The sequence below is a fragment of the Perognathus longimembris genome, chromosome 16, assembly GCF_023159225.1.
Source record: "Perognathus longimembris pacificus isolate PPM17 chromosome 16, ASM2315922v1, whole genome shotgun sequence".
Taxonomy (NCBI): domain Eukaryota; kingdom Metazoa; phylum Chordata; class Mammalia; order Rodentia; family Heteromyidae; genus Perognathus; species Perognathus longimembris.
The window spans coordinates 12,446,851-12,458,954 of record NC_063176.1 but is presented as its reverse complement, the minus strand read 5'-3'; the positions used below and the strand labels follow the sequence as shown (position 1 = coordinate 12,458,954).

The following is a 12,104-nucleotide window of genomic DNA, read 5'->3' as shown; positions in this document are numbered from 1 at the left end:
CTCTGCCATTCCTTCTCTTCCATGTCTCTCTCTTTTTTTTTTTTTATTTAATAATGACTCCTTTCTAGAAGAAATGCCATGTTGTGTTTGCTGTGCTTCCTACTTTCTTGACCCAGGGCGACGTTTACACATATCCCAGGTCCTTTGTACTAACTGCTTTCCCTGGACCAGCAGATCAGATCCCACGCGGCCATCCTTCACCTTATAAGGAAAATGTTCCTTTCTCATAGCAACTTTTTTGTTCTATTCACTTTGTGTTTGTTTACTTTGTGAGAATGGCCAGATTAGAACTGGTTACTCAAATACCATTCGCTGGTACTTTTACACCCTTTCTGGGATGGTAGAAAGCTGCCTTTCTTAGGGAAATGAAAGATATTTCACTGGATGTGGTGGCATACACCTGTAATCCCAACACTTGGGAGGCTGAGGAAGATAGCAAGTTTTTAACTCCAACCTGAGCTACTTAGTGAGACCCTGTCTTCCTGTTTGTTTGACTTAGGTCCTATGCACCAATGTCTGAAAGCCGAGGCTTGTATGCCGCAGCTACGGTCATTTCTTCTCCAAGCACAGAGGAGCTTTCCCAAGACCAGGGGGACCGTGCTTCCCTAGATGCCGCGGACAGTGGCCGCGGGAGCTGGACTTCGTGTTCAAGCGGTTCCCACGATAACATCCAGACCATCCAGCACCAGAGGAGCTGGGAAACACTTCCATTTGGGCACACTCACTTTGACTATTCAGGGGATCCTGCAGGTTTATGGGCCTCAAGTAGCCATATGGACCAACTTATGTTTTCTGATCATAGCACAAAGTATAACAGGCAGAATCAAAGTAGAGAGAGTCTTGAACAAGCTCAGTCCCGAGCAAGCTGGGCATCTTCCACGGGGTACTGGGGAGAAGACTCAGAAGGAGACACGGGAACAATCAAACGCCGGGGTGGGAAGGATGTCTCCATTGAAGCTGAAAGCAGCAGTGTCACATCTGTCACCACAGAGGAAAGCAAACCTGTCCCTGTGCCTGCCCACATGGCTGTGACAGCCAGCACCGCCAAGGGACTCATCAGTAAGTGGAAATGGGACAGCTTCGCCCGGAGTGGTTGTGGCTCTCATTATTTTAAAAATCTAATGGTGTGGTTGCTCGCTTTGCCTTGCTATGTGCAGAGCTTTGGACTTAACAGTGCGGGTCAGGATTTTACGACGAGTAGTAATGAACAGGGTACGTAGTCAGGTACATACAGTAAGACGTTCAGCAAGCTTGGGGCAGACATCATCTAGTCTGGTGTATTCTGTCTTTTTTTCTTTTCTTTCAACCTGGAAATGATTAGGATGGATGTCCATTCTTTGTAAAGAGGGTTTTTCTTTCATTTGCTATTTTTAAAGAATTCTCTTTTTCCCTTGAGTTATGTATAGAACTTTTTCCTCTGCATGTTAATTACTTTTTGTTAGACATTTATTGTTTCTGTGAAAAGCATATGGTCTGTGCCCGCTATAAGAGAAGGAAGGGAGTGCTCAGGCTTGGGAGTTGGGAGGGAGGGAGGGAGGGAGGGAGGGAGGGGTCAGCATCCCCCATTTGTCTCTATGACACCAGACTGACAACGTGCTGCATTCTGCCTGTTTGCTCATCTGTCACATCATACTTCTACATAGTAAAAGTAGTGTGAGGATGAGAGGAAATGTCTTCAAGTCAGTGCCCGGTGGACACCTGTGCTTACAACACGTGAGAGCTGCCTCCACCTTCCTGATGGAAAGGCCCTGTGCCCCTCAAACCCACAGGGCGTACAAGATGTACATTCCTTTCTACAGTGTACTTATCATCTACATAATGGAAGTGCAGGAACAGATTCCAGGAGCCAGACATACTTGTTATGTGCATCACTTTTATTAACAGGGAAATTGTAAGGTTTTTTTTTTAACCCAGTAAGTAGTCTTGAGTGGATATTAGATTTAGATTTTTCTAAAATGAATTAGGCGGTCATAGCTACATAGACTCCTAGGTGGATCGTGTTCACATAGTTTCCCTTAATAAAGCTAATTCTCAGAATTTTCATTGCTAAGAAAGGAAAATTGTTAGTTCCTAACAGTTGCCTAGAAAGTTTGAGAAAATTATTGTGTTTTATTTGCTCACAAATTGCATGCTGCAGGTCACAAACCATGAACAAAAGGACTTGCAGGAAAACTGCTGGCACAGGTGTAGAGTTTCGTAGTTGGCATCCTTCCTTATTTTTCCCCTGTTTTCCTCCTTGAAGCCCATAGATGTTGGGGTGAGGCGGGATTGGTGCTGTCTCCTCCAGGGCAGGAGCAGCGGGGCCTGAAGCTGGTTCCTTGCTTTGCTCTCCCCCTCAGGTGAAATTCACCTCCTCACAGCGTGTGATAGTTTGGGGCACGCTTTGAAGTAGTCTGTTGAGGTGAGATGCTTATTAGATCACTTGTCTGCTGCTCCACCAAACCCATCTGGCCATGAGGAGCTTTTGCTTTAGTAACAGCACACCGGCCTTCCCGCGCAGGACCTTAGCCGAGTACCCTGGCCACTGCCGTCTGTGTGCCGTGTCAACCGATCGTATTTTGTGGGCATCCTTCCCCATGTCCTAACAGCAGCGTCTCGTTTCTGCCACAGCGCGCAAGGAGGGCCGGTACCGGGAGCCGCCGCCCACCCCTCCGGGCTACGTGGGCATCCCCATCACCGACTTCCCAGACGGACATTCCCACCCGGCCCGGAAGCCCCCCGACTACAGCGTGGCGCTGCAGAGATCGCGCATGGTGGCCCGGCCATCGGAGGCCGCCGGGCCCCCCTCTCCGGCACCGGGGCAGCCCCCCGCGGGCAGCGGCAGACCCTCCAGCAAGCCGCAGTGGCACAAGCCCAGCGACGCCGACCCCCGCCTGGCCGCCTACCAGCCGCAGGGGTTTCCCACCGAGGAGGACGGTACATGCGAGCAGAGCGCGCTGGGGGGGGGGGGGGGGGGTGTCCCCTGTGGCCGGGGAACGTGCTCTCACAGCAGCTAGTCCAGTTCTAGGGCCAGGGTGAAAAGTTTCCACCTGTTTCTGTGTCTGAGGGGTTTGTTGTCTTTCTTGTATTATCATTTTTTATGATACTAGGGATTGAATTAAGGAGCATCTCTTTCCCCCGCCCCCTTCCTACTGCTTCTTTAGGCAGCATCTCCAGCCCCTGCTTAAGGGCTCAGACCTGGCTCTTGCTCCCTGGCCACCAGCCTGGCTCTTTGGTTTTGTTGTTTCAAAGTGGCTTAATCAAAGCCAGCAGTTACAAGAAGAGTAACTGTAATACAGTACACAGGACTGCAACACAGAACCTTGAGCTTGCTAGGCAAGCAATTCACCCATTGCTGTGCCTCTGTTTTAAGGATAAGTTCACATGCTCTTAAATTTGTGCTGTTAACAAGCAGGAATGGTTAAATGTTGTTTACTTTCTTCACCTCTACCTGCTTGAGCTGCATGGAAGAGGGCAGAGATCAAGATCAGCCCTCCCTCCCCCTCCTGGTTAATAATTTTCCACTTGTAGAAAGCAGCTGTTAGCTTTTTTTGGAGGGGGGGGCAGTCCTGGGGCTTGTAACTTAAGGCCTTCTTTTTGTTCAAGACTAGCACTCTACCCCTTGAGCCACAGCTCCACTTCCAGCTTTTTATTTTCATGGTAGTTTAGTGGAGATAAGAGTCTCACAGACTTTCCTGCCCTGGCTAGCTTCCAACCACAGTCCTCTTATCTCAGCCTTCTATGTAGAGTAGCTACTTAGCATAATTTTAGCATTTTTCTATATCTTTCTAGACCTTATTTTTTTGGAGGGGTGGGATTGATTTCAGGGTCTCACAGATGCTAGACAAGCATTCTACCTTTTGAGCCATTTCCCCAACCCTTTTTTTTTTAATTTTTCAAATAGTGTCTCGACCAGCATAGATTACAATCCTCCTAGTTGTTTTTCCAAGTAGCTAGGATGACAGGTTCACACAACCACAATGAACTTTCTGAACTGTGATTCTCCTGAATCTCAGTCTCCAGAGTAATTAAAATACTAACTTTTTAATATATGTCACTATAACATGCACATATATACACACATGTACGTTTTATAACTTTTCATGAATTTATAACTAGTAACCTTCTAATTAATAAAAATACAATGTATATATTTTAATTTTTTTATTTTGAGGCAAAATCTCATGCAATCTATGCTGGCCTCAAACTTGTGTTCCTGTCTCTATCTCCTGGGTACTTAGATAATAGGTGTGCACTTCCACATCCACGCCTGTTTTTGTTCTTCAGGTTTTTGTAAGAAGTTATGATTGTATTCTCAGGCAGTAGTTAATACTTACCTTTGATAATTTGTAAAACACCACAATTGTTAGCTTGCTTTTAGGTGCATTTGTGGTATAGTGTTTAAAAGCACATATAATCAAGTTTTTATTTTATTTGTCGTTATTGTAAAGGTCACATACAAAGGGGTTATGGTTACCTAGGTCAGATAAAGACTTGCTTTTTGAACAGTGTCACCCCTTCCCTCGCTCCCAGTTTTCCCTCCCAGCCCCACACAGAAGTTGTAGAGTTCATTTTCAAAATAGTGTCTAGTGAGTATCACTGCTGCATTTATTCACCCTTTGTCCCACCACTTCTGTGTCTCCCCTTTCCCTCCCCAAGACAGATTAACGGACAAATACGACAAAAGGAAATGAAAACAAAAACAGTAACAAAGAAATAAAAACCTTTGTTTCCATTTCCTGGCATTTTGATAAATACCAATTTCTAAGATGCACATAAGCTATTGTTGACCCTACCCTATGGGATCCTTCCCTAAGAATGTTTTCCTTTGGTCTCATTCTGTGAATACCTAGAGAGCTGTGTAATTTATCATGTCCCCGTGTATCTTTTTTCTTTTGTTTATTTTAGATTTATTAGCAGAGGGTGTTTATTTGTAGATTTATACGCACATCCTGGTTCCCACAAATGAGGGAAACCATGCAGCCTTTGTTTCTTTGGATCTAGCTGACTTCACTTCATTTATTTCCTTGATCCATTCATCCCATCTGGGTTGATTCCATATCTTGGTTATGGCAAACAGTGCTGCAATGAACATAGTTATGCTAGTATGGAGAGTTCCTCACCCGTAGAGCTTCCCTATGGCCCAGCAATTTCGTTCCTGGGCATTTATCCAATTGAACGCAAAGCCATGGTCAAGCTACCCGCATAGCTCCATTCCTAAGCTTTTTACATTGTCAGTTGCGTAGGAGAAGATCCCAGTTTTAAATGAGTTGTATTAAATGTGAATAACTGATTCTTTTCAGTTTAGCACACTAGTGAATGCTCGTGCCATAGCAGAAGTGAGTGTTCTCTGACTGCCCTCTCTCTCCTCCGTGTCTACAGAAGAGGAGCAGGTGTCCGCAGTGTGAGCCGCCTGGAGGAGGAGAGCGCAAGAAGATGTCCCTAACAGTGGAGCCTGGGAACTCACATCCTAAGGATGGCAGACCAGTTTGCCTCCTTCCCTGCCTTAAAAGCAGCATGGGGCTTCTTCTCCCCTCTTCCTGTCCCCTTTGCATGTGAAATACTGTGAAGAAATTGCCCTGGCACTTTTCAGACTTCGTTGCTTGAAATGCACAGTGCAGCAGCCTCCGAGCGCCACTGTTGCTGCCCGCCTCACCCACAGTATCATTCCAGATTCCAAGATCATCCCAACATGGCGATTGCCTCTGGCTGCACTTCTCGACCCCCAGAAGGACCGCTGAAACCTGCCTTTCCATTTCAGTTCAGGCCTAGCACTTGCTCTCATTGGGATCATGAGAAAAGCTAGCCATTGAACTACTTGGGGCCTTTAACCCATCATGGACGACAAAGAAAAACAACAAAATCCTTTGAGTACAGTGCTTGGCCACTTGTTTACAGTCTTTTTTTTTTTTTAATGAATTCAAGATTTAATGAATTTAACCATTGTGCTCAGAGAATAGATGTTCTATCCATGTAATAATTACAGTGTTATTTTGAACGTTAAGTAGGGTTGCCAGCCTGAGTTTCTTTTTTAAAAAAACAAACATGCCCGACCTGGCTCTGCCCGGTCTTCTTGGCCTGCTGGCCTTGCCTCTTGCAAGTGCCCCATCCCAGAAGGATGAAGGGTTATTAGCCAGTTATTCCAGTACCGGGATTTCTTGCCCACTTCCTTAGTGGGTGAGTGGGTTCTCCGCACATCTGTTTGCACGTGACCGGGGACGGAATGGGCCCCTGGTGTGCTGTCTGAGCTGATTGCAGGCAGGACCGCGTCATGGGAGGATGTGTCCCGCTCCACCGAGATGGATGGCAAACCCTGTTTTTAAGTTATATTTCTTTGATTTTTTTGTTGTTGTTAATTTAGAGTTGTAGGGCTTTCTTATTTTTTTAAGGAAACATAACTGGATAGCATTGCAGTGACAGCAGCTTGGGATGTTGAAGCTATGCCAGCTGCAAAAATACTGCTCTTTCAAGACAGCCGCCCTTTGTTGAATTGGCATTAGGAAACAAGTCTTTAAATATGATCAACGATCAAAAACCTGGTTAATTATGCCAGCCTTTGCAAGGAGGGTCACAGTAACTAACCTGGAAGTGGCTTTAAGGACACTGCACAGAGAAGGCCTAAGTGTAGCAACCATCTGCTCACAGCTGCTATTAACCCTAGAATGACTGAAAATGATCCCTTTCCACTCTATTTTTGTGTTGTTTTTTGCACAGACTCCGGAAAAGTGAAGGCTGCCAATCTGAGTAGTACTCAAATGTGAGGAACTGCTGGTCTTGGATTTTTTTCCATTAAATTCAGCTGATCATATTGATCAGTAGATAAACGTAAATAGCTTCAAATTTTAAAAGTCAAATTGCAGTGTTTTTTCACTGTATCAAACAATGTCAGTGCTTTATTTAATAATTCTCTTCTGTATCATGGCATTTGTCTATCTACCTGCTTATATATTATTACATTGTCAATTATGCATTTGTAATTTTACATGTAATATGCATTATTTGCCAGTTTTATTATATAGGCTATGGACCTCATGTGCATATAGAAAGAGAAATCTAGCTCTACCACAAGTCGCACAAATGTTATCTAAACATTAAGTAATTGTAGAACATAGGACTGCTGATCTCAGTTCGCTGTGATGTCAAGTGCAGAATGTACAATTAACTGGTGATTTCCTCATACTTTTGATACTACTTGTACCTGTATGTCTTTTAGAAAGACATTGGTGGAGTCTGTATCCCTTTTGTATTTTTAATACAATAATTGTACATATTGGTTATATTTTTGTTGAAGATGGTAGAAATGTACTATGTTTATGCTTCTACATCCAGTTTGTATAAGCTGGAAAATAAATATAACATAAAGTCTTGCCTATATTCTTGATGAATTGTGCATGCTTTTTATTACTGTAACAGAGCAGAGGCCAGTGGCACTAGAGAATTGTGCCCTTGGGAGGCCAAAGAGTCGGCTCTTCCTAGGAATAAATTGCCTCGTAGTTTGTTTCTTTTAAGTGGTTTTCTATTTATTTAAAGAACTGTATATCACTCAGGTTACTATCAGTTAACTTTATTCATATTTTTACAGTTTCTTGAGGCTTGGCAAAATATGGAGATGTTATAATTGTATAATATTTATCTTTCAACCTTGTCACAATGAAAATCCCTGTGAGATTAAATATTTAGATTTCCTGGTTTACATACTGAAAAGTTCAGGCCTCAGAAAACCAAAAATGGCATTCAAGACCGTGGCCACTAAGAGGGCAATTTAACTCTTGATTGGAGACTGCCAGTATATAAATACGCTTTTGAAGAAGTTTTGTTTCCTTGTTTGGCTTTGTTTTGTTTTTGTTTTGTTTTTTGGTAGCATTGAGAATTGAACACAGGGATTTCTGCAAGCTTTCCACCATTCAGCAGTATCTCACCATCCCTCTATGTGCTCTAGTAGGTGGAAAGTCTGAATAATATTCCAGTCTATTGAAAAGATACTTTTTAAAGCTGGATACTCATCTAGAAGCTGGCTCTTATCTATAATCCTAGCTATTCAGGAGGCTGAGATCTGAGGATCATAGTTTAAAGCCAAACCCAGGCAGCAAAGTGACGTTCTTTTTTTATTGTTTTGTTTTCTTCTGTTAGTGGTGGGGCTTGAACTCAGGGCCTGGGCACTGTCCCTGAGTTCTTTTGCTCAAGGCTAGCACTCTACCACTTTGATTCACAGCAGCACTTCCGGTTTTTTGGTAGTTTATTGGAGATGAGGCTTTGAACTGTGACTCTCAGATCTTAGCCTCCTCCTGAGTTGCTAGATTACAGGTATCAGCCATGAACACCGACAACAATGAGATTATCTCTAGCTAAGCACCAAAAAGCCAGAAATGGAGCTGTGGCTTAAATGGTAGCCTGCTACCCTTGAGCAAAAAACTCAAGGACACACACACACACACACACACACACACACACACACACACCACTTACAGCTGGGTGCACCTGTAATCCTAGCTACTGAGGGGGCTGAAATCTGAGGATCATGGTTTGAAGCCAGGCCAGGCAGAAAAGTCCATGAGGTTCCTCTTAGCAAAACAATTTGGAGAAATGAAGGGGAGAAAAGTTTACCACACACACACACACACACACACACACACACACACACACACACACCCCACTTACAGCTGGGTGCACCTGTAATCCTAGCTACTGAGGGGGCTGAAATCTGAGGATCATGGTTTGAAGCCAGGCCAGGCAGAAAAGTCCATGAGGTTCCTCTTAGCAAAACAATTTGGAGAAATGAAGGGGAGAAAAGTTTACCAATCTGTGTTGAAGAGTAACTATCATTACCTTATTGTAATGAAAATAGGAGACAGCCATAATTTATCTCTTTGTTTATTATCCTGTGTGGGAGCTACCTTTGTGTAGCAATAGACCTGTGTCTGGCTATCAATTGCCCAGATGTGACCAGTGGCAGTGCTGGAGTTTATTAGCATTAGAACTTCACCATGTTTTGTTTTGATTGCTGCAGTGCTGGAGAGCAAACACGGGGTTTGGGGCATGCTAGGCGAGTGCCGCTATCATATCAGGGAGCCAGACCCCCGCCGCCAAGTTTAGGAACTTTGCCATAAGTGGAGCCCAAACTTGGGGTCATGAGGTCCTGTTAGCCTTTTTGCTCAAAGCTTTTCCCAGCTGAGCCACACCTCCACTTTCAGGTTTTTGCTGGTTATTTGAAGATGAGTACTTTCTGCATAGGCTGTTTTCAAACTGTGATCCTTAGATCTTAGCCTTCTAAGTACCTAGGATTACAGGCATGAGCCAGCAGCACCAGGCTTAAGTTTTAAGAACCCTGTAATAAGTTTTGGCTAGCATCTTCTTTAATGCGGACACCCCACTCTGTTTTTGTACATATACCAAGAGCTTTGGGACATTTACAATCTAGAAAATGGGTCAGTCATTTCAAAGAGTTGCCTTAAAAAGTCCCTTCCCAGAGAACCAGTAGAATGACTGTGGAGAGAATTCTGACTGGGCTTCCTTTGATACACACTTTCCTGACCAGGCTGGAGCCTGGAGTCCGGGGCCCTACTTCAAGCTCTCAAGCCACGAGCAGATGTCCAAGTCTGCGAACGTGGCCACATCCACAGGTGCAGGGCTCTGACGAAACAGCCTCGGAGCTCCTGGAAGTCTGACAACCGTATTAGCATTCCTCTTCAATGTGTATGTTTAGATCTGGAGTTGAAACTGCTTAGTTTTGATCTTTTACCTATATGACTAGGGAATGTCCTGAGTATTTTTTTCCCTCTTCTCCTTTTTCCTTCTTTCCCTTTCCTTCGAGTCCATTTACACATAAGGAAATTAGGCATATAAACTCAAATCTTAGCCCACTACAATGTCACACATCTGCAATTTCAACACTCAGGAGGCTGAGGTAGGACAATTGTGAGATCCTGTCTCTAAATTCTAAGGAAGAGGGGCTAGAAAACCAAATTGGAAGGAATTGGTGAGATAGGTGTGGGTAGACGGGGAAGCACAGGGTGGAGGAGAGTAAAGACACAGAACAAGCAAGCATAGAGTAGAAATATCCAAAACAGAACAAAGCACGGTGGTTTTCACAGGCTTCAAGAAAGACCAGATTCATTGCTAAGTATCTTGTGTGGAAGGCAAACTGCCCCTTAAGCCTTCTCTTTTTTAAAATGTTTTTATGTTTTTTTATTGTTAATATAAAGGTGATGTACAGAGAGGTCACAGTTACGGAAGTCAGGTAAAGAGGACGTTTCATTTTGGACCGTCACCCCTTCCCCTGCGCTCTCCAAGCTCCACCCGGAAGTTTGTATAGTTCATTTTCAACATGGTGCCCAGTGGTACCATTGCTGTATTTGTTCACCCTTGGACCCTCCATTTTTTTTGCCTCTCCTTATGAAATATGGATACTGGGTCTAACCAGTGCCAGCTTGGAATCTTAGTGGGTGACAGGAACTTTACAAAATCTCTGACAGGTGAATCTGCACCCCAACGCCTAGGTGATGGGCTGCCTGGATTCATAAAAGCAGGAGCAGCGACTTGGGCACTAGGTTCCCAGACCTGCCAGTCCTGTGCCATGAACTCGTGATTCTCAGGCTCCCTGGGACCCTCACCATGACCCTATTTACCCCACCCCACCCCCACCAGCTCAGCTGCCATTTGGCACCGTGCCTCTTGTCCCCTGACTCTGTTCAGCTCTTCAGCTCTCCATTAGAGTTGATCTGGTTTGTTGAGATTGTTTTTCTGCCTTTTCTTTACTCAATAGCCTCGTGGCTCAGTTTCCTAACAGGCTGCAAGTTTTGGGGGGGACATGGTTTTCTAATAAAGACTCTGGATTCAGTCTCTTTAAAATGTGGCTCTTCCATAATCTCATGATCAAATTCCACACATAACACACCTTCAAAGACTATAAACTACAACTATTTCTTGTCCAATAAATTAGTTATTCCTAAGGTGCCTGCTGGCTTTTGTTCTCCACAAAACGGTAATTAATAATAATGCATCGGTGGCCTAATTGTAATAGGAAGATTAAGGCATCTTTACCACCAAAGCTTTTTCTCCTCCGGTCTCCTGCCCCCCTGCACCCCGTCTTTCGTTAAGCACTGGCTCTGGCTCCAGCGTCATTTCACTGGTTTAGAACTTTCAAAAACTGAAGGGACCACCCCGTTCCTGTTCTGTTCCTGGGCTAAACACCCTGTTTGACTATGCCCTGGAAAGTGGGGGTGCTGGGGATGCAACCCAATACCTCCCACATGCAAAGCAGGTTCAACCATTAGAACAGCCTATCACAATCAAATAGTCTAAATGCCTGTCTCCCCCAGATGCACAAAGGGCCCCAGAACTTTCCACACCGTTTCATTAGCCTTGAATGTGGGGGTTAATCTCTCACAAATAAAAAGTTCTTTCTCTCTGAAGGCTCACTGGGAAGCAAGCTGCTGCTTTGCACTTGACATTGATGGAGGAGAGGGGCTCATGTTACCCCTGGAGTCTCGCAGAGCAGCCCTACCCGCGGCTGGGAAGGCCGACCCCACCCAGACAGCCCTCCACCCAGACAGGAAGCCCCTGCCCGGCCTCCGTCACAATGGGGGACTTGTGCTGCAGTGAGCTTGAGAATATTTTCCAAGGCAGCACCTTAACTGTGTTTTCGGAAATAAAGTAGGATATAAAAAAGAAATACATATCAACCATTGTGGTGCTTTTTTTTCTTCTCTTTAGGGATTTCAAGTTTATTTCTACCATAAAGCAGCTCTTTCTTTTCCTTTGCCCTCCCACCCACTGCCCTAGGAAAGCAGTTCCTTTGCTTTTCATCCTCTGCGAGGGCCTACGCCTCTCTGAAGAAAGAGTGCTTGCTGAACAGCCATTGCTAAATGTGGCGAGGGCTCCTTTTGAATGTTCTAGTGCCAAATCCTTAGGTCTTTTCAACGAAGCTGTACAACTTCCGGCAAGCTCCTGGGGAGGGTTTCGGGTCACATTCTCAGAATCCTTGGAGAAGCTCATTTCCATCTGAGCAACAAGACGAGCTTTGCTCCTTCCCTCGAGGCAATGGTCACTACCATGTCACCGAAATCAGGGAGGGTTCTTCCTCGGTCAGGCTGGTCAGCCCGTCTTCTGAGACGCTGGTGCATAAT

At 44.7% G+C, this 12,104-nt stretch overlaps 1 protein-coding gene across 13 annotated transcripts in view; it reads left to right on the top strand.

Annotated features, from left to right (window-relative positions):
* The window catches only part of Rapgef2 (Rap guanine nucleotide exchange factor 2), a 207,160-nt gene extending 199,807 nt beyond the window's left edge, over positions 1-7,353 (top strand). For 6 of the 13 annotated variants that reach the window (XM_048364245.1, XM_048364247.1, XM_048364250.1 and 3 more), the window contains 3 exons: positions 500-1,059; positions 2,611-2,952; positions 3,008-3,483. In XM_048364245.1, the coding sequence (XP_048220202.1) occupies positions 500-1,059; positions 2,611-2,952; positions 3,008-3,018 (913 nt within the window). In that variant the 3' untranslated portion in view covers positions 3,019-3,483. Of the gene's footprint in view, positions 1-499; positions 1,060-2,610; positions 2,953-3,007; positions 3,485-5,361 lie in introns of those variants that run through there. The other 7 variants (XM_048364253.1, XM_048364252.1, XM_048364249.1 and 4 more) reach the window with 3 other exon arrangements.
* Positions 7,354-12,104: the final 4,751 nt, after the last annotated feature.